The sequence below is a fragment of the Papio anubis genome, chromosome X (assembly GCF_008728515.1).
Source record: "Papio anubis isolate 15944 chromosome X, Panubis1.0, whole genome shotgun sequence".
NCBI classification, from domain to species: domain Eukaryota; kingdom Metazoa; phylum Chordata; class Mammalia; order Primates; family Cercopithecidae; genus Papio; species Papio anubis.
This window is the reverse complement of record NC_044996.1, coordinates 30,445,617-30,468,575: the sequence shown is the minus strand read 5'-3', so window position 1 is coordinate 30,468,575 and position 22,959 is coordinate 30,445,617. Positions and strand designations below refer to the sequence as shown.

General features: G+C 35.5%; 1 protein-coding gene across 9 annotated transcripts in view; it reads right to left on the bottom strand.

The window, feature by feature from the left end:
* STAG2 (stromal antigen 2) overlaps positions 1–22,959 on the bottom strand; it is a 141,819-nt gene that overhangs the window by 36,459 nt on the left and 82,401 nt on the right. For all 9 annotated transcript variants that reach the window (XM_021932925.2, XM_021932923.2, XM_021932924.2 and 6 more), the window contains 14 exons: positions 22,799–22,875; positions 20,071–20,275; positions 18,002–18,153; positions 16,434–16,507; positions 15,196–15,319; positions 14,289–14,387; positions 14,112–14,191; positions 8,971–9,078; positions 7,540–7,651; positions 4,234–4,351; positions 3,708–3,811; positions 2,576–2,668; positions 2,045–2,134; positions 1,211–1,414 (listed from right to left, as the gene is read on the bottom strand). In XM_021932925.2, coding sequence (XP_021788617.2) covers positions 1,211–1,414; positions 2,045–2,134; positions 2,576–2,668; positions 3,708–3,811; positions 4,234–4,351; positions 7,540–7,651; positions 8,971–9,078; positions 14,112–14,191; positions 14,289–14,387; positions 15,196–15,319; positions 16,434–16,507; positions 18,002–18,153; positions 20,071–20,275; positions 22,799–22,875 — 1,640 coding nt within the window. The remainder of the gene's footprint in view (positions 1–1,210; positions 1,415–2,044; positions 2,135–2,575; positions 2,669–3,707; positions 3,812–4,233; positions 4,352–7,539; positions 7,652–8,970; positions 9,079–14,111; positions 14,192–14,288; positions 14,388–15,195; positions 15,320–16,433; positions 16,508–18,001; positions 18,154–20,070; positions 20,276–22,798; positions 22,876–22,959) is intronic.

Here is a 22,959-nt window from a genome sequence, read left to right as displayed (position 1 = left end):
AGTTCTCTCAAAAAAGCACTTGTTTTTAAACTATAACTCTTCTACAAAGTAATTAAATTTAATTAACAAACCATTGCTTGATTTTAAATGAATTTGTCCTAATCAAAATCATATTCAGCCAAGAGTAGAGCTATTAAAATTTTTAACTAAGAATGTAGTAATTGTACATCAAAATATTTGCACAAACCTCCAATTAGTAAAACTTAATAAGCCCAGAATAACGATATACACCAAATAAAAGTTAAATGAGTAATTAATAAAACAAGAAAACTAGAAATTACAAAGTCCATATGATTTTACAACATTAATGATAAAAGTGATATGGAAAAGGCTAACAGCATTAATTTGACAATTATGAATTTTTATTTTATTCAAGAAAATTTAATGTAAATATTTCCAGAAAAAATAACAATCACAACAAAAATACAAGTGTATTTAAGTGCTATGCACTAAGCCTCTTTGGAAATACAAGAGAATAACACCGGAAACTGAAAAAGTTTTATAATATCAAAACCCAGACCGGGTGTGGTGGTTCATGCCTGTAATCCCAGCACTTAGCGAGGCCAAGGCGAGTGGATCACCTGAGGTCAGAAATTCGAGACCAGGCTGGCCAACGTGGTGAAACCCCATCTCTACTAAAAATACAAAAATTAGCCTGGTACGGTGGCACATGCCTATAGTCCCAGCTACTCGGAAGACTGAGGCAGGAAAATCGCTTGAATCTGGGAAGCAGAGGCTACAGTGAGCTGAGATCGCACCACTGTGCTGCGGCCTGGGCAACAGAGCAAGACTCCGTCTCAAAAAAAAAAAAACAAACAAAAAAACCATAATGTCCTTCCCTAACCTACACTGCCAAAACACTTAGAAATACTCCACTTTTTTAGGCTATCTAGTCTAAATCCAGTTCTCCTTTTCTGTTCCATTAACACCCTATTCCTTAACAGCCCTGGTTTAACCAGGTAACTGTCCAGACCATTTCTCAAAACAAAAAAGATGTTAGTTTTGCTTTCATCTTCTCTGAGTCACAGATTCTTAACACTTTCTTATTTTGGTGGAGTAGCAGCCTGGTGAGTCATAGAATGAAAAGGCTGAACATCTTTTCAAAATACTGCTAGGGACTATCACCAAGACTAACACTTGGGTGACTAATTGGCTTACTGGAGTAGAGGTGCTCAACTGACAAAATACTTGTAATAGTTATAATATATACCTCTTGCAGAAAATCTTCAAGAAGCCGGTTAAATTTATCTGCCAATTCATCTATCAGTTGACTTCTTGAAATATCTACCCTGTTGAAGATTGTGAACTCTTCATTACAGAGTGCATGGTAAGTTTTAGAACATGCTTCCAAAACATCTGTATCTGTGTGCTTCTCTACAATATTCCGGATCTGTCGCAATAAGGCATCCAAATGCTGCAAAATAATAATATTTTTCATCAAAACTAAGGCATATGTGATAGGTATAAGGTGACTACATCACCACACCACCATGGAAAAAATTGTCAAATACAGTAACTCTATGACACAGAGCGTACATTTTAAGGTGCTTTTCTAATCATGATAAATAAATACACTGATCCATCCATACTTATTCCTCAACTTTAAGGGAGATATTACCTACCTCATAGGGCTGTGGTGAGAATACTAACATATATTCATAGAACACAGCAAAAGTGTTCAATAAATATTAGTTGATTTTGTCTTATAATTGTTACTATTGTCTATGGCCATACCACCCTGAATGGGCCCAATCTCATCTAATTGTTATTATCTAGTTATCCACCCCTAGTCTCCATAAATGATCAGTGACACAGTCACATAATAGCTAAGAATGAAGGTACAGTTGTGGGCATGAAGCAAAGGGAAGCATCATTACCACCATTCTGTGAGTCAAACTAATCTAAAGTACAGAAGACCTAAGCTATAGGTTTCCTTTCTTAAAATATGTCCCAAAAACACATTTTAAGAAATATAAACAAACGCTATGATGAAATGAACTAAAAAATTTTTCTTAAAGGTTTTTTTTACACAAAATAATCTTACCTTTTCTAATCGTCCAGTGGTATATATTTCCAAATCAAAGTACTGAGGCAGCTGCAACAAGTTAGTCACCTTTTCTGCATCTACAGAGTACTGTGAAATACAAAGATCATGTTAAAAATATCACTATAAGGCCGGGCGCGGCGGCTCATGCCTGTAATTCTAGCACTTTGGGAGGCCGAGGCGGGCGGCTCATGAGGTCAGGAGATCGAGACCATCCTGACTAACACAGTGAAACCCCGCCTCTACTAAAAATACCAAAAAGAAAAAGTAGCCGGATGTGGTGGCAGATGCCTGTAGTCCCAGCTACTGGGGAGGCTGAGGCAGGAGAATGGCGTCAGCCCAGGAGGTGGAGCTTGCAGTGAGCCCACATCGCGCCACTGCACTCCAGCCTGGGCAACAGGGCAAGACGCAAAAAAAAAAAATATATATATATATATATATATCGCAATAAGCATTATAATATTCTGTGAGGCATTTAGAAAAAAAAAACTGTGATTTCTTAATAACACTATGATATCGACACAAACTTACTTTTGCTAATAACTGAGGAAGGGCCACGGCAAAAAGCTCAGTGATTTTTGTCCTGTCATCCAACTGTGTCTTCTTCTCCTTTGCTGTAAGCACCTAAAGTAACAGAAAGACTTCTATATTTATTAAGCCCATTAGCACTGTTAAGTGTTCAAGTTTTAGTTAAAACATACAAAATGATTACTAAAAGTAAACTTCAAGAGATGGACACAAAAATTTCACCATAAAACATTAACCCTAAAAGTGACACGAAAGAGAAAACTACACATTATAAAAACATAAAGCTACCTGAAATAACAAAAAAAATTTTACATAGTCCTAGAGGGAAAATCAATATCCAGTAAGACTCATCAACTCTACCTTCAGATGGTTGGAGAATCGGTTAAAAATAGGAAATATAGTTTAGGAGCTTATATATAAAATATTGGGATTGACCAGCATTTCTGCTTACTCTAGGCTGTGGAACACGACACGTAAGTAACAAATTCAAAACACTAAATTGCTATCAGCAATTAGCAAAAAGAAACAGAAATTTTTAAACACAGAAATAGAAAATATAGAAAACATCACCTTGTCTTTGATAAAATTTTGTTTCAGTTATGCACAAACACAAATATATTCATGTGTAATACATCACAATATAAAAAAGAATTTTTATACTTTACAGTCAAAAGTTTGAAAGCCTGTGGAATTGTTGGTATAAAATGCAAATTCACATAAACTTTACAAAAATGCACTAAAATATGATCCCAGGAAATAGAAATTTCCTTATTTTAATAAAAAATTATCTCGATTTTTATTTCTGATTTTATTTTAGAAGAAAAAGAAAGCAACTCCATAAATAGAACATACAACTGCACCATTCCAAATGGTGTACACTACATTCAGTCATGAAGGCAGGGACTGTCAATCATATCTCCTGCAGTTAACTGAAAAAGTATCTTATAGAGAACTCAAATTTCTCAAATTGCTAATGCCTTAAAATTTACCTCTAAGACATTTATAAGCAAAGGTTGTCTGAAAAATAAAACAAAATTTTAAAAACTTTTGTTTCATGGCTAAAATGGAATTTTTAAAAGATTCTGAAAAAGGAGAAATGGAGTTTAGAATATTGAAAAGACATTGATTGTCATACCCTTTTTCCTGTCCCTCTTCCCACGGGAGGATGACATTCAGCCGCTTGTCTAATGGTACAAAGCATTATTTCAATCAGAGCACTCTCTTGCCTATCTGTTAGTGCTAAAAAACAAAAAAAAAGTCAAAAAGTCAAAAAGAGCCTATTTCTTCTCCCTATATGCCACTTGTAATTATTACATAACAGTTTCTTCTGCCTGTAAACAGAACCTGCCCTAAGGTACTAAAGAAAATCCCATTACTGTATCACAGAAAAGACAACCTTCCTAAAACCCTCAGCATCCCAAATCTATCCACCACAGATTCATACATTTGGGTAAAGAAAATAACCCAGATAAGAAAAAAATAAAGAATGCTGACAGCAATTACATCTTTTTACATAGCATAATATTTACATGAAAACAAAACTATGCACAAAGTAAGACTTTCTATCAAATTGTCTTGACTAAAAGGATAAACAAATGGAATGAGTAAAAATCTACTTACAAAACTGTCTAAACAAAAATATCATAATTAAACATCCTCACCTTCCTCTCCACTAAGTGGCTCTTCCAGCAACAAGCTATTCATACATTCCCAGTCTTTCAGCAGCTCAGTAGCACAGTCCCACATGCTATCCACAAGGTATGCTGCATGCTCATGTAACTAAAATTTAAAAAGAGCAATGTGGTCTTAGACAATAAGCACACTAGCCTTAACTCAAAAGAATGGAAACTTTATTGATACCATCTACAAACTCTCAAACAGCTGTCTATTTTTTGAGGTCAAATAGATGAAAGGACAGAGAAGAAACTGCCTTAGTCTGCTTGCTGTAAGAAAGACGTGTTAGGTAGCATCATTACACATTAACAATTATCATTAAAACATTAATATGAAAAATATACATTTTTAAATATTTTTATATATTTATAATAAATTATATGTATTTGGTGGGGCAGAGACAGAGTCTCACTCTTGCCCAGGCTGTTGGGAGGTGGTGCGATCTTGGCTCACTGCAACCTCCACCTCCCAGGTTCAAGTGATTCTCCTGCCTCAGCCTCCCAAGTAGCTGGGACTACAGGCATGCACCACCACGCCCGGCTAATTTATGTATTTTTTAGTAGAGATGAGGTTTCACCATGTTGGCCAGGCTGGTCTCAAACTCCTGACCTCAGGTGATCCGCCCACCTCAGCCTCCCAAAGTGCTGGGATTACAGGTGTGAGCCACCGCACCTGCCCTGAAAAGTATTTTATAAAGAAATTATATACATACTGCTTATTTGGACCTAATATTATATCAGTTAGCTACTCTCAATTCTTAGGTATGCTATGAATTTACTTTACCTGAACGGGAATGATAATGGTTAATTAAAACACAAAATGTATGTTTGTCAATTCAATATATAAGCAAATCATTCTCTTCATTATGTGAAGCTTAAAAGACCCTTAAAAGGCCCAGCTTAAAAGCTGGGCATGGTGGCTCACACCTGTAATCCCAGCACTCTGGGGGGCCAAGGCAGGTGGAAAACCTGAGGTCAGGAGTTCAAGACCAGCCTGGCCAACACGGCAAAACCCTGTCTTTACTAAAAATACAAAAATTAACCAGGTGTGGTGACGCGTGCCTGTAATTCCAGCTACTATGGAGACTGAGGGGGGAGAATCGCTTGAATGTGGGAGGTGGAGATTATCAGTGAGCTGAGATCACACCACTGCACTCTAGCCTGGGCAGCAGAGTGAGACTTTGTATCCAAAAAAAACAAAAAAACAAAAAAAACCCTATTGTTTCCCAACTCCTTTGGCAGGGGGGAGGAGGGGGCGTGCAAATCATAACAATTATACAAAAAAAATCTGTCAAAGCAATTACAAATAATAAAAAAATCTAAATCTAAATGCTTTATGAACATGGAATATCCTCAAAAACTGGCAAACCGGGCCATGTGCTGTGGCTTATGCCTGTAATCCCAGCACTTTGGGAGGCCAAGGAGGGAGGACTGCTTGGGCCCAAGAGTTGAAGACTAGCCTGGGACACGAGACACCCCCATTGTCTACAAGATTCTAAAATAAACTAGCTGGGTGTGGTGGCACACAGTTGTAGTCGGAGCTACTAGGGAGGCTGAGGCAAGAGGATCAATTAAGCCCAGAAGTTCAAGGCTGCAATGAGCTATGATTATGCCACTGCACTTCAGGCTGAGGGACAGAGCAAGACACAGTCTCTTAAAAAAATAAATAAAATAAAATATTTGCAAACGGAATCCAACAATATATAAAAAGAATAACATCATGAACAAGTAGGTTGATCCAACATTTAAAAAGTCATTCAACATAACTCAACACATTAACATAGTAAAGGATAAAAATAAAACAATCACCTCCAGGAATGCAGAAGCATCTTACAGAATTCAATTTCCATTCATGTTAGAAACTTTCAGCAAAGAAAGGATAAAAGGAAATATTCTCAATCTGATTATAAATAGCTACAAAACACCTATAGCTAACAAGGTAATTAATGCTGCAATATTGGACACTGTTCCCATAAGATCAGGAACAATCCAAAGATGTCTACTTGAGACAGAGTCTTGCTCTGTCACCCAAGCTGGAGTGCAGTAGCACGATCTCGACTCACTGCAACCTCTGCCTCCCTGGTTCAAGCGATTCCTGTGCCTCAGCCTTCCAAGTAGCTGGGATTACAGGCATGTACCACCACGCCTGGCTAATTTTTGTATTTTTAGTAGAGAAGGGGTTTTGCCATGTTGGCCAGGCTGGTCTCAAACTCCTGGCCTCAAGCGATCCACCCGCTTCAGCCTCCTAAAGTGGTGAGAAAACAGGCGTGAGCCACCGCACCTGGCCCTATTCAACATTCTACTGAAGGTCTTAGCCAATTCAGTAAGGCAAGAAAAAAAAATGAAAAAAAAAAATGCTGGAAAGGAAAAGGAAAATTATCTTTCTTTATAAATGACCTGATGGTATAACGTAGAAAATCCTAAAGAATAAAAAACCAATTATATATCCATATATAGAAATAACTAGAAAATTAAAAGGCCCGATCACTAATCAAATAATATGTAATATGAACACCAAAATGAATTTTGAGCCCTCTCAAAATCTGGCTAACATTGTAGGTTTCTAACTTTAGGGAGACTAGTTTAAGTCCACATCTACAATTGCAATGGCAGTTACCAACATTTGAAATCTTACAATGTTCTAGATCTGTGTTAAGTTTTATACAACTTATTTCAGTGTTAACTAAGAATTTATTACTCATCTTTTTACTAAGAAACTGAGGCTTAGAAAGAGTAAGTAGCTAAACCAAGATCACACAAATAGTAAGCAGAGTAATCCAACTGACAAATAGGATTTTGAACTCTAAAATTAATATTCTCAGCACTATACATAAATCCAACCGTTTGAACATCTTACTAAAAGTAGAAAGTGGCTGGGCACAGTGGCTCACGCCTGTAATCCCAACACTGGGAGGCCAAGGCAGGCGGATCACTGTAGGTCAGGAGTTCAAGATCAGCCTAGTCAACAAAAAATTAGCTGGGCATGGTGGCACACACCTGGAAGGCCAGCTACTCGGGAGGCTGAGGCAGAAATGCTTGAACCTGGGAGGCAGAGGCTGCAGTGAGCCGAGATGGCGCCACTGTATTCCAGCCTGGGTGACAGAAGCCGAGACTCTATCTCAAAAACAAAAAAGTAGAAAGCATATTTTTAAAGAAATTTGGGGAGTGGGTAGATCTCCATTCTATTCACAATTTACTGTGCTACAAGGAATATATATTTTCTTAATGTGCCTCATTCTACCCCTTTTCCAAAATTTTTTGAACCTAAGTATAAAATAAATACTATCAACTAACCTCACTTTCTAGAAAGAAAAAAACTAACGTCTTAACAAGGTTGGCATTTGGACCTTGTCTTCCTCTTCTTTTCATCATTCCATCCTCCTCTGGATCTCTACGACTGAAGAGCCTGTGAAAAACGTAAAATATTTATTTTATGACAACAACAACAAAAAATTCCTAATCAAAAAAAAATTAAGTGGATTTCGTATCTAAGGATCTAACAAAGGAGTAAAGGAGAACTGGATAAGTACGATATCATCCAACATTATGGCACACCACGCAAATAATTGCTATAAACCTTTTTCATTTCACGTTTGATGGTAATTCTAAGTCCTTTTAAACTAATTTCTCAAGTTAATTGTACCGTTACAAATTATTTGTTTTTAAAAACTTTACTGTATTTTATATAACTGTTGCCTTTCATAAAAGTAATACATTGACAAAGCTACACCATTTATGCTAAAAAATCTATGATACACATTCATCTTGAAAACAAAACACATACTTTCCTTCCATCCTTCTTGCAAAATTACCCCAACTTACTGTCCTTTTACTATGGATAGCATGGGCATTTTTCCTCATAATCAACAAGAGAATTAACACTAAACAGCAATGAATAGAAAACTGTAGTGTAAATGTTTTATGCCACCTACTCTTTCTAATAATTGCTGCACCCCCAACAGGCATTTTAATAAAATCATAGCAACAAGAAAAGTTTAATCTATATGGCTCAAAATGGTCTCTTTGAAAGCCATTATATAACAATCTTTGAGTGTTTTCTGTGATCAGATATTCACTTCTACTCATACTACCTAATCTGAGTTAAATAGGATCATAAAAGTAAACAGACTGTAGAATTCTTGGGATTCTTATGTCGAACTTTATTAAGTACTTGAAGAACCTCTTAATATTTTCTAAAGCAAAGGAAAAATAAGTTTGAAGACTAAATATAGCCTGTAGTCCCAGCTACTCGGGAGGCTGAGGCACGAAAAGCACTTGAACCTGGGAGGCAGAGGTTGGTTACAGTGAGCTGAGATCGCACCACTGCACACTCCAGCCTGGACAACAGAGAGAGGCTCTGTCTCCAAAAAAAAAAAAAGACTAAATATAGCATAAGCAATATTTAGAAGCTGAAGCAGGTATTAGAAGGGTAAACAATTAGGAAGGTCAGCCTTAATATTATAATATAGTTAGGTATCTTTCTAACCATGTTCACTGAAAGACGTGGGTACATTTTCCTTTAAAGATCTAACTTAAATAAATCAAAGAACTTAGGAGAAATCTAAACTTGTAAAGGAAAAAGTAAAATGTAAAAGCTTCGATATGATCTGCAGTAATTTTTAAAATAAGTTATATATATATAAAATCTTAATGTGAAGTGTAACATAACAAATTACTGTTATGAAAGTATGCCTCAGAAAATGAGTAACAGAAATATAGATTTACTTTTTGAAGAGAAATTCTCCAGCTGCTACTGCTACTGGCCGGTGAGCTGAATAAACCAGGTGATAGACATTTTCACAATCTTCTGCAGTAAGAACTTCTTCACTACTCCTAAGAAATAAGCAATAACAGGTGCTTTTAGTAACATCATAATTCTAAGCATATTAACAGTACCAAACTTTATGTTCATACTTTTAAAAAGTTGTAAAGTTTCACAAATTCGTGTTAAAGGAAAAAAAAACAAATCAAGCTTATTTAATCACCATCTACCAAAATCTATCAAAGATAAATGGCAGGTAAAATTAAAAGTGAATGCAGAAGGTAAACAAACGTTTAAGAGAATTATGTCACATGGATGCTAACAGAAGAAGACGACAAAATAATGAAAACTGATATAGAAAGTAAAGAGGCAGCAAGCTAAAAGCTTAGAGTTAAAAATCGCAGATAATATAATACTTTGCTTATATTTCATAGTAATATTAAGTCACAACATTACATCAAAATATACTAATGTCTCATTTATATCACATCAATCAAGAATGCTTCATCCACCATGTACTGAACACCATATAAGGCAATGCAAGTGGTTTTCCCAAATAACTAAAATCTAAGTGCCAAAGATCTTTAATTGCAATCACTGGGGGAAAAAAAATCTTACTAAAATGTAATGTTCATTTTCTTTTTCTTATCCTTAAAGAACAAAATAAGCCTAACAAAATATTTTCGATAATCATAATCATTATTAAGGTCCATTAACCACAGTACCCCAGAGTAAACACTGTGAATTCTTCCCTTGCAACTGCATTTAGATTCCTGGCCCCTGGGAAGTCTTTCTCTCCCAATATGCTTCTAGTCTACTGTAATATATAATCTAGGTTTCTACTATTATATATAAATTCAAATTATAGGACCACTGCCAGAGGAAAAAAGCCTAAGAAGACTGGATAGTTGAAGCACACAGATCCTCTTTTTGGTTTTCTGTTGTGCTGAAAGCTTCCAGAAGTCTGATGTCTAAGAAGTATTACTTCTTTTTGAGAGAAAAAGATACTAAATTGTTAAAATTCAAGTTTCAAAAGCACATTGATTTCAATTGCTCTTTATATAATATCAGATTGTTCTTGGAAAAATAACTTTTGTGTTTTTAACAAAATAACCCTGAATCAGGCTGGGTGTAGTGGCTCACACCTGTAATCCCAGCACTTTGGGAGGCTGAAGTGGGTGGATCACTTGAGCCCAGCCAGGTGTTTGAGACAGCCTGGGCAACATGAGACCTCATCTCTACAAACAAACGGAAAGAAAAAAAAAATTAGCCAGACATGGTGGGACTACAGTAGCTATAGTCCCAGCTACTTAGGAGGCTGAGGTGGGAAGACGGATTGGGCCTGGGAGGGCGAGGCTGGAGTGTGAGCCGTGATCACACCACTGCACTCCAGCCTGGGTGACAGAGCAAGACCCTGTCTCTAAAAAACAAAACAAAAAAACACTGAATCAAACAAGTTAAAGTATTGTAATTCTACAGAAGTTCACTCATTTTAACTTTTTGAAAAGGAACGTTTCTAAGACATTTAAATTATTAGGTATATAGATGGCTGAAAATCAACATGAATGGCTATGTCTATTATCTTTGATAAAAGTATCAGAAATAAGATGCTTCTAGTGTACTATGGAGGATGGTGGGAAAGAAGCTATAGAAATATATGTAGCATACTACTACTTTATTTCAGAATTATTTCAAAAATTTTATATACAACATGTGTATATAACATTTATGATTTTAAAATATAATTAAAAATTGGCCGGGCGCGGTGGCTCAAGCCTGTAATCCCAGCACTTTGGGAGGCCGAGGCGGGTGGATCACGAGGTCAGGAGATCGAGACCATCCTGGCTAACATGGTGAAACCCCGTCTCTACTAAAAAATACAAAAAACTAGCCAGGCGAGGTGGCGGGCGCCTGTAGTCCCAGCTACTCGGAGGCTGAGGCGGGAGAATGGCGTGAACCCAGGAGGCGGAGCTTGCAGTGAGCCGAATTGCGCCACCGCACTCCAGCCTGGGCGACACAGCGAGACTCCGTCTCAAAAAAAAATAAAATAAAATAAAATATAATTAAAAATTAAAGAAAGAATGCAACAGTTAACAGACTGCTCAAGAAATTCCAAGGTAAGTGAATTCCCTGAATTGTCAATATCTGTAGAACTACAGATAGTTCTTTTTAATTACTGCAATGTTGTCCGATTCACAGAAATGGGAATAACCACTACCATCTCACTGAGCTATGGTATTAAATGAAATTATCCATATAAAGTGCTTATATTTGCTATTATCTTACATACTAATTTAATTCTTCCTCTATCTTTTTTTTTTTTTTTGAGACGGAGTCTCGCTCTGTCGCCCAGGTTGGAGTGCAGTGCCTCAGTCTTGGCTCACTGCACGCTCTGCCTCCCGGGTTCACGCCATTCTCCTGCCTCAGCCTCCCGAGTAGCTGGGACTACAGGCACCCGCCACCATGCCCAGCTAATTTGTTTTGTATTTTTTAGTAGAGACAGGGTTTCACGGTGTTAGCCAGGATGGTCTTGATCTCCTGACCTCGTGATCCGCCCGCCTCGGCCTCCCAAAGTGCTGGGATTACAGGCGTGGGCCACCGCGCCCAGCCAATTCTTCCTCTATTGATATGCACCCTTGGTTGTTTTCAAAATTCTGCTATTACAAACAATGCTTTGTTAGAGAACATGAGCATTTGAAATTCTGACAGATACTGTCAAGTTTTTCTCCAAGGAGTTTAGACCAATTTATACTCCCATCAACAATGTAAAAGGGCCTGTTATGGCATAGCCTCAACAATATAGTGTTATTACCAAACACTTTCTATCTTTGCTAAGCAAACAGATTTAAAAGTCTCACTTTAATATATATGTTTATAAGGGTGGCCCAACATCTTCTCATGTTTAAATTCGTACTTTTCTATCAATGATCTGATCCATAATATTTGACTGTTTTCCTATTATTACAGATTTCTTTAATTGATTTGCAGAAATTAACTCCTTTGATGCAAAAATATCTTGCCCAATCTGAGTTTTCTGAGTTTATGGTATTTTATGCCATACAGACATTTTTAGGTTTTTATATAGTTAATTCATTGATCTTTTTATATCTAGCTTTTGTGTCATGCTCATAAAAGCCTTACATGGTCATTTTATTGATGCATATGTGTTTATCTCTATTTTTATTCTGCTTCATTGATCTTTTTTGTCTATTCATGCACCAGGACCAAAATTTTTAAATTACTATGATTTTATAATACATGACTTAAAATTATATTGGGCTAGTCCTCACTCATTAGTTTGTATCATACTCTTCTGGCAACTCTTACATGATAAATTTTCCATATGAAATGTCACAATTTGCTTGCTATGGCCAAAAAAAAAAATCCTTTGCCTTTACTATTTACATTGTGGTAAATATACAGAATAGGAAGACTACAAAGCCTTTAAATACTGAGTTTTTCTAGGTGAGCTTTCCAAATTCAAGGTTTCTTTTATGTCCCTTAGTTGCATTTTATTAATGTTTCTTTGCATATACCTGGTAGATTTCTTATTTCTAGATATTTTTATAAAAAATTGTATTATTTTGAAATGAGAAGACTCTGATTTTTAACTCTCTCAACATACTACCCAAGTGCTTGGTATAGAGACATCACCTGATAAATATTTATCCTGAAATGCAGAAAACAAGTGTTGGTGAGGACGTACAGAAATTGGAAATCTTGGCCGGGTGCATCACGCCTGTAATCCCAGCACTTTGGGAGGCCGAGGCGGGTGGATCACCTGAGGTCAGGAGTTCGAGACCAGCCTGGCCAACATGGTGAAACTTCGTCTCTACTAAAAAAACAAAAATTAGCCAGGCGTGGTGGCAGGCACCTGTAATCCCAGCTACTTGGGAAGCTGAGGCAGGGGAATCGCTTGAACCCAGGAGGTGGAGGTTGTGGTGAGCCGAGATCATGCCACTGCACTCCAACCTGGGCAACAGAGTGAGACTCCATCCATCTTAGAAAAAAAAGAAAGAAAAGAAACTGGAAATCTTGTACATTGCTGGTGGGAATGTAAAATAGTCCAAGCTTTGTGGAAAGCATTATGGCGGTTCCTCAAAAAAAAATTTAACAGAATTACCATATGATCCAGCATTCCACTTCTGGGTATACATGAAACAACTGAAAGCAGAGACTCAAACAGATACTTGCACATCTATGTTCATAGCAGCATTACTGACAATAACCAAAGGTGGGAACAGTCCAAATCTCCATCAATGCAAAAATGGATAAATAAAATGTGGAATATACATACAGTGAAATACTCAGCTATAAACAGGAGTACATGCTATAATAATGTATGAAACTTGAAGAAATTATGCCAAGTGAAATAAGCCAGCTGCAAAGAACAAATATTGTATGATTCCACTTACACGAAATATCTAGAATAGGCAAGTTCATAGAGACAGAAAATAAAACAATGGTTACCAGGATCTGGGGGAAGGGGACAATGGAGAATCAGTGTTTAGTGGGTATAGAGCTCCAGAATAAAGTGATGAAAAAGTTCTGAAGATGGATAGTGGTGGCAGTTGTACAACAACGTAAACATAGGTAATGCCAGTAAACCATACTTTAAAATGGTTAAAATGGTGAATTTTACATAATCTATATTTTACTACCATTTTTTAAAAAGGAAAAATATGAATAACATAACATCACTATCAGATATTAACATAGAATAGGTCTTAAATTCAGATTGTTTAAAAGTGCTATGAGAAGTATAACAGAGACATTCTTATAAATGCTCATACTCTAAAAGTGTAACAAAATATAATAAGCATGTTTTTTAATACACTGATGTGCTTAACTTATTTCAAGAGCATCAGAAACAGAAAAATAGGAAATACATCGGCCAAGAGAATGGGAACACATGAATTCCTAGCTCGGTCAGAATTTCCACATTCTACGGTTCCTTCTTCCTGTGTTTTCTCAGCTATACATGAAGAAATTCAACTTCTAGCTGTAAAACTCCATTACTAAAATTTAGACCTAGATGAGTTTGAACCAAATACTCTAATGTATTATTTAGATATCTGAACATATGCAACAAATACATACTTACTGTAAAACAAGAGTGAGTAATTTTATTGCTTGTACTGCAACATCATATTCTTTGTCAAGGGTCATAGACACAATTCTATCCTAAGGACAAAAAAAAATTAAAATATTTTTAAAAAGAAAGCAAGAGGAAAGTGTTCGCAAATGACAAGTTATTTGTAAATTCTTAAGTAATACTAACCTTGAACCGACTGGTAAAAAGTTCCAGTTTGGAATTAAGCTCTTTGTTATAATAAAGCCCTTGTAGAGCAGTAAGACATTTGAGTCTTACTTCACCTTGCTTAAAAAAAAAAAAAAAAAAGGAGACAATGAATTAAAACTCTATGTATTCTCAACTTCAATATTCAAGATGTATACAATATTTTCTACTTTAAAATTTTAAATGTTTCATACCACAGCATTCCTTCAGAAACTATCATCTTTGATAATGCAAAAATAGTAATCAGTACATACATTTACAACTAAATACCTATGGGGTTACTGTTTCTGAAGTTCAAAGGATAATTTTTGAAAATTTGTTCAGAACAAAACTATTGTGAAAAACAATAGAATCATGTGTCACAGTATATTTTCCACTATGGAAAGTAATGTTTGGAAAGAATTATATACAATTAACTTCTTCAAGGCAAGTGAAGAGGCAGCCTAAGAGAATGGTAGTTTAATGAAAACATATTAAAAAGGTCAGAAACCAAGCTGTAAGGTATAATCTGGCTAAGATACAGGTTTGTCAAAAGAGAAGATCAAAAATGAAGAATTTTTTTTTAAGTATATAGCTCTCAGATAACAACAGAGTAATCGTTCTTCTTTGTGCCCTAAGAAATGTCTCACTCCTACCACCTTCATGATTCTAATATTTCAGCAAAAAACTGATTCACCATTAATGGTTAAATCAGTGGCCAGGATTCAAAAATATCTAGCAGACTTTATGTGACAGAAAATAAGTTTTTACAGAGAAGATAGAAAACAATAAAGGGGAGGCTTACAGAAATGTGTCACCAGGTATACATACAGGCAGATAACTCATGAATGAGAGCTGCAGGCAGCCACGCCGATGTGTAGAAAGAAGCAGTCTGAAGGGCACATCTTACCTTATCATGCATAGTCCAACCAACATATTTTAAATAACTGTCATTAAGAAAGGCATCACTATACATCTTCATCCAAATGCCAATCTCTTCAATGCATATAGCTCGAATTTCAGCTATCGCATCACTGAATGGAGGAAGGAAAAGCGATTTAAGTGCCAATATACCACAAAACTTATGGTTTATTCAAGAGATGCCAAGTACTTCAGATCTACTATGAATATGATACTATCTTAAGTATTACTAGAGATTAAAAATATATAAATGAAGCATGGGCCTGAATGCCAAAAGCTTACAGTCTAGATGGCAAAGCATAATTATCAACACATAAATACTTAAAATTATATAAAACTACAAACAAAATCCCATCCCCACACCTTTTATACCAAACGTATCCCAGTCTTTGCTCACACCTGCTGGGCATGATGTGTTCAGAAGACAGCAGGCACACTTGTCTGCTAGAGCATAATTTCCAGGTAAGAATTATTTACACATTACACTGAGGCCAAGTTCAACTGGGATTTGAATGTTAGAATAAATGATTTTAAATTTATCTTGTAAGTACTGGTGAGTCATGGAAGGCAGAGGAATAACACAATAAAAGGATATTTTGGCAAAACTGCAATAATCTCTAGGCATAGAATGAAGAAACAGACTAAGGTAACGGTGACAATAGAAGTGAAAAGGTAAGAATGGACGTGGAGACATTACAAAGCAAACATTAACCTGATTCAGTAACTGCCAAGTTGAGGATATGTGAAAGAAGCTGAATAAAAATACTACCAAAATTTAAGAATAGGTTACAGCAGAAATTTAGTAAGATTACTATTTCTTTCCTCTGTTCATTCAAAACAGCAGAAGAAAACATCTCACTTTAACCTATCCAATTTTTCCCACTGATACTCAATGGAAGGGAAAAGAGTCAAGAGTCAGCATGTGCAGGTTCTACTAACATAGCGCATCCAAAGGCAATTAAGTATTATGTAGCCTGACTCCAAATAGCAGTAACTTCTACGGGCTACAAGTCAAGCACAGCATTATCCACTTTTCAGATGGGAAACACCAAACTCACAGGAGTTAAATAACTTGCCCAGAGTGACTCAGTGGCACAGTTTAGAGTCTAACATTGATTTTACTGTAACATTCTTCCCACTAATTTAGATGCCCTACACCAGTAAAAATGCAAACTTGCTGAGTAGAAATTATATAGTGCTACTTGAGAAAAAACTGTCACAACTTACCGGTATCTATGTACAAACACTCCTTTAAATATTGCATTCATCATATTTTCTATTTCATCTTGATTTTCCTGAAGCTGTAAAAAACACATCATTTCTTTTCAATTGTAAAGGAAGACAACCAAATGAACACCTGTAAGTTGTTATAAGCACGAGAAAAGCAGAATTCCCCAGTATTCTGGTGAATTTTGAATTTTACTAGACAACAGTAACCATATAGAAAAACTAACAGTTATATTATCAGGTAAAGTCCCTTAATACCTGAAACACTTGAATGGGATTTTAATATTTAGCTAGTAGATTAATTTTTTTCCTAATGCTCATAAATTTCCACTAAAGAACTGTAAAGAAGGCCAGATGCAGTGGCTCATGCCTGTAATCTCAGCACTTGGGGAGGCCAAGACAGACGGATCACTTGAGGTCAGGAGTTCGAGACCAGCCTGGCCAATGTGGCGAAACCCTGACTCTACTAAAAATACAAAAATTAGCCAGGCATGGTGGCACAAGCCTATAATCCTAGCTACTGAGGAGGCTGAGGCAGGAGCTTGAACCTGGGAGGTGGAGGTTGCAGTGAGCTGAAATAGTGCCACTGCACTCCAGCCTGGGCAACAAAGTGAGATTCTGCCTCAAAAAAAAAAAAAGGCACTGTAAAGAAATCTGTAGTTTATTGTTACTATATATCACTTATTATACAGCATATACATAAATTAAGGGGAAAAGTATCAATATTTCAAATTATATGAAAAAGATGAGGAATTTAGACATGGGGGAAATATGAGCAGGATTTTTCTTAGTTTTCTTGAGTCTGGATATGCTACGTTATTAACTATTTCGGAAATAACCAATTTAAAATTAGCTACTAATTTCCCCCCAAAAAAAATTCAGAATCAGGTCAATAATTCATAGATTACCATGATAACTATTGAACTCAACTGCATTACTAATATTTTTGAAAAATCAGACTTTGCCTATTTGAAATGAAAACAAACATCTCCATTATGAGATAGCAAAATAGTTTATCACCAATGAAGAAAGAATTTAAATTACAGCTGCAGCATCAAAAGATTTCATTTACTGTTATTTCGCATAAGGCTGAAAAAATTATTTTCCTCATTCAAAGTTGAATTTGGTGGTCAGTCATTAATGTTAAACAAATGCCTTCTACTGTATAAAAAACACTGATTTAGATAGTAATAAACAGCTTATGTTATTTTTCAAAGTGATTTTATTTTTCAAAGTGATTTTAATTGTGAAACCTCTTTTCATCCTGACAAAAGGTTTTTCACCATAGAGATGAATAATACTAAAGCTTAAAACAACTTGTCAGACTAACCCCAGTCCCCTTACTTAAAGCCAATTACTCTTAATAGTAGTCCACGCAGACTGAAAATAAGAAAACAGTATTGCTGGCATGGATATTCATCAGAATTTTGTTGGGCAAATAGTTTGAAATGTTATTTACATTTAAATATTTCAAAAACAATTATCTGAGCCACTAGCAAAGTTATATCCTAATTAATGGTAACCAAGTTGGTCACACAATAGCCTAAATATTCAATATAAAAGTTTACCTCTTTCCGCTTTTGTAGAAGGAGTTCTAGCCTCTCATTGGCTCGTTTTCCAATCATTTTATTCCGTTCTGCTTCATATTGTCTTTGTGTATTATCCATATTAATGCTAAGATTTAGTGCCACATTCACCAAAGCTGTCATCAACTTCATAGCTATTTTTTAAAGAGTAAAAGTATGGTGAAATTAATCTAACAGATACAAAAATTTACAATTTAATATCAAATAGAAAAATTAAGCAGAAATGAGCTAATCTGCTTCTAACAAAAGAAAGATGCAGCTGCTACAAATGACAACAATACAATAACAAAAAATAAAACAACTTTTCAGGAATTATCTCCTAATCCTCACAATGGCCCTCTCAAAAGTATTATACCCATTTCATTCATGACAAAATTGAAGCTCAGGGAAATTTTAAAATTTGCCTCAGTTCATATAAGCAGTCAAATCAGGATTCAAACCAAGGCAATCTGACTCCAGACTATCCTTAAATTCCATTATTCTATAATATGTTCCCTAAAATAATCATTTCATAGATCATAATTCACCTTCTAAAGTAAATTTTAGTTCACACAGAAGTTATTTAGCTATCTCAGTAATTAAAAGTAACTTGATGGCTTTACATCAAATTATATTTTATGAAAATGTTGAGGAATTTTATCAGTATTTGCTTTCCTTTCATTTTACTCTATAACATGACTGATGAAATTGTGAACAGATCTCCATGGAAAGTCAAAAGTATAAAGGGCAAAATGTCACTTAATTAAAGTGCTTTTTCATAAAGCTTCCTCCAGATCTCTACCTTCTGTTACTAAACTCTTACTCCTGATACAAGATTCTTATTGCCTGGGATTTAAAATTTATTAACTGAAAGATCTGATCACTTTTTGCTTTATTTAGCTTACTCCAGACTACTTCTCAGACTTAGTGCATTGCACGATACAACAACAATAAAATTACATCTTAAATTTGTGGCTATTGGCTCTCTTAAAGAAAGATTTCCCAATTTTCTGCTCTAAGTTAATTTCCTGCTCCCAGCAATCCAGTTTGTCACTCTGATCTACAAGTACCCATCCTGCACCATAATCTTTGTTTTAATTTACTTTAGCCATCAAGTTCTTGACATTGCTACCTTAAGTGCATAAAGCAAGATCACATTCATGTTTTCTGACTTCAAACGTAAAAACAAAAACAACATATGGGAAACTGCATTTTCTCTTTAATAATGAAGGACTTAGAAGCATATCTTTAATCATAGATTTAATCATTTGAGAAAATCTTCTAAATGAAAAACAAACCACAGAGAATATAAAATATTTTAGTTAAAAATCAAAATATCATTAAGATTCAGAAGATTCAGAATACTATCATAACAGTGCCTGTTTTATTTATTGAAACTCAAAAACAACATATTCAAAAACAGTGTATCACCAATTTCACCTTAAGCACAAAAGAGAAACTAATAGATTTTATGAGTTATAAAAATATACCTCATTTAATTAAACTTTAAAGAACAAAGAATTTGCCCCAGCCTAAAGTTACCCAGAAACATAAGAGAAATCAACTTTTTGCAGTGTGACTGAAAGAATAGGCATCATCCAGTAGCGTCCATCCTACCTGGAGAGGCAATGCACACCAAAGACAAACTATATGGTCATCAGGATCACATATCCAAAATGACTGTGATGATATCTCCAAATCTGCTGTCAGTATCTTCCCTGGTAACATATCTTTCAAAAACCCACTACATACCTATCATCCAATTTTCCCTTCTTGTGGCATAGTATTTTTCAATAATCCAATGCATACCTACCATCCAATTCTCCCCTGCTGTGGCACAGTATGCATAATATACAAGAAAATCACCATATACTAGTCATAGTATACCTTCACAAAATCGAAACTGAAATTACCATCCCATTTCCCGTAATTCGCAGGAGGGATGAGGGGACTGTCCTCTTAGTGGTCACTTTATAAATAAAATTAATTAATTTGTATCTCTGTTATTTCCTTTCTCTTTCAATGAGAATCTTTTTCATCTCAAATCTAAGACGAAATTTCTAAATACTGACCTGCCAGGGTGCTTGTATGTCGAAATGCTCTGACTTGTGAGTCAGACAATCCTGTAAGAAGTGAAATGACTGTATCCATCATATACTCATCATATATGATACTATATTGACATTGCCGTACTAACACACCAATGAATTCACAAAAACTGGATTTGAACTTCTTCCACTGAGGGCCGGCCATAGTAAGTGGATAATCTCCACTATCCTAAAACAAAAATTTAAAACAGCAATTTCATTTAGAATGCATGACAACATACCACTTGCTTTTGAAATACCCTAGACAAAAGCATGAAAAGGTATCTCTCACCTTTCTTCTCCAATAAATCCTCAAAGTAGGCAAGAGAACAATATATAAAAGTAGGGGTACCTCTGAATACTCTGGCTCTTTAAGATCAAAATAGATATTCTGAATTCACTTTAATCAATGAAAATATATACTAATTACTCAGGTTAAAATTTTTAAAAGCCTCCCTCATTAAAGCAAAACATCCTTGTGATAAGCACAGATATAAAGCAAAAGCAAACCCAAACCAAACCAAAATTATATTTTTAAATAGATTCAAAATGATGGAAATCATATTCTCAATCTAATAAAATGATGTGATGTATAAATCAACAAAACATTAGCTTCAAATACATCACGCAGTCAACAGATATAAACAATCATAATTTTTTAAAGAAATGGAAATGTAGCTAGTATTGCCTTGGAAGACTGCTACTCTGGTTTTCCTTTGCACAAGAGGGCATTCTCTAGTCTCCGGGTAAATTGAGATTCTCCACAAATCATTAAAAACAATAAAATACTTAGAAATAAAAGCAGAGACTAATACCATATAGAACATCTAAAAGTAATGGTCTCTGACAAGAGCATCCTAGAGATGTAAGGTAATTTTATCAGTACAGTTTAGTAAATTTTAAAAATTAATTTTTGTTAACAGAACATTTTAAAAAATCTTAAGTCATGTCACATGTAAGTGCAGTTGAGTCTCATCTGAGAACAAGGTCCTGATATTCCACAAAAAAGTTTTCTTGGTATTTTCTGATTAGCTAATTTAGAGACTATATTGAAATACAGCATCTTAATTGTTAGTAACTTGGTTTGCTGACATTTTCAAATCATATTTCAGGACAATTATCTCAAATAGCTGTTTCCTTTTAGTGAGAAAGTTCTCACTAAAACATTTAATATTAAAAGGGTAAAAAATACCACTATTCAAAATTACTTCTCAACTACTTGGGGAGTGATTAATAGCACATAGGGATCATAAAAGTATTTTAACTCATCTATCTTTTAGAATAATAGTTCAAAGCTCCTTCATCAGAGTAAGCAAGAAAAAAAAGACCAAATAAAACTCAAATCAGACAAGGTTTTCTACTTGAAAACCCACAGTGAAAAATTTTGGAAGAGTAAAGCTACTGGCGCTGAAATACAGCAGTGACCCAAACAAGCCCAAATTCCTTCCTTGAAGAAGCTTAATTTATAGTAAATCTATATATGTATTTATTGGTAACGATACTTCAAAGAACTCACTGTAATAAAGAATCAACTCAATCTAGCCCTAGGGAGGTAAGTGGGGGACAACTCAGTCTAAACTAATATGTAATCTTTGTTGTTCTTAAGAGCTTTTAAACAATAAAAATATCTATATACTCCTTTGCCCTAGCTATCAAGTTCCCTAAATATTGCTGAAATCTTCCTTTTACAACATTCCAGGATATGTTCTTATATTCTTCCTTGAAATTTTCATTTTTGGCAATAATAACTACCATTTATTAAGTTCTTGCTATGTTCTGGGAATTGTAAAATGTTAAGCAATTTTCAAACATTACTCAATTCAATCTTCGTAACAGCCTTATGAGTAAAGTACTATTAGGCCCATTTTACAGATAATGAAACTGATACTGGCCAGATGCAGTGGCGCCTACCTGCTGCAATCCCAGCACTTTGGGAGGCCAAGGTGGGCAGATCACTTGAGGTCAGGAGTTCGCGACCAGAGTGGCCAACATGGTAAACCCACACCACTCAACCCCCATCTCTACTAAAAATACAGAAATTATTCAGGAGTGGTGGCAGGTGCCTGTAATCCCAGCTACTTGGAAGGCTGTGGCAGGAAAATTGCTTGAACCCGGGAGGCGGAGGTTACAGTGAGTCGAGATCATGCCACTGCACTCCAGCCTGGGCAACAGAGCGAGACTCTGTATCAGGAAAAAAGAAAAAAAAAAGAAAAAAAAAGAAAAAAAAACAAAAAACTGATACTAAGACAACAACCTGCCAAAGGTCGCACAGGCATCATTTAATTAAATCTAATGCCAAAGCTCTTATTTACAACATTAATGCTCACAATTTTTTTTTTCTTTTTTTTGACGGAGTCTCGCTCTGTTGCCCAGGCTGGAGTACAGTGGCGTGATCTCGGCTCACTGCAACCTCCGCCTCCCAGGTTCAAGCAATTCTCCTGTCTCAGCCTCCCAAGTAGCTGGGACTACAGGCGCACGCCACAACAGCCGGCTAATTTTTTGTATTTTTAGTACAGATAGGATTTCACCATATTGGTCAGGCTGGTCTCGAACTCCTGACCTCAGGGGATCTGCCTGCCTCGGCCTCTGAAAGTGTGGGATTACAGGCATGAGCCACCGTGCCCAGCCTAATGCTTACAATTTAATAATACTTTCAAAAATAAGTCAAGATAAACATTCATAAGTTATCAAAACACTTAAGGTAGTAAGTTACCTCATCGAATTCTTCAGTCATTTTTCGAATTATCTCAGAGTTCTGCATATGTCTAAACATTTCTGCTGTGACAACTCCTGAAATTTGCAAATGTCAGAAGTTAATATATGGTGTGATAAAAAAAAAAATAAAGAAAACTTCCAAGTAAGTCTCTAAGAAGT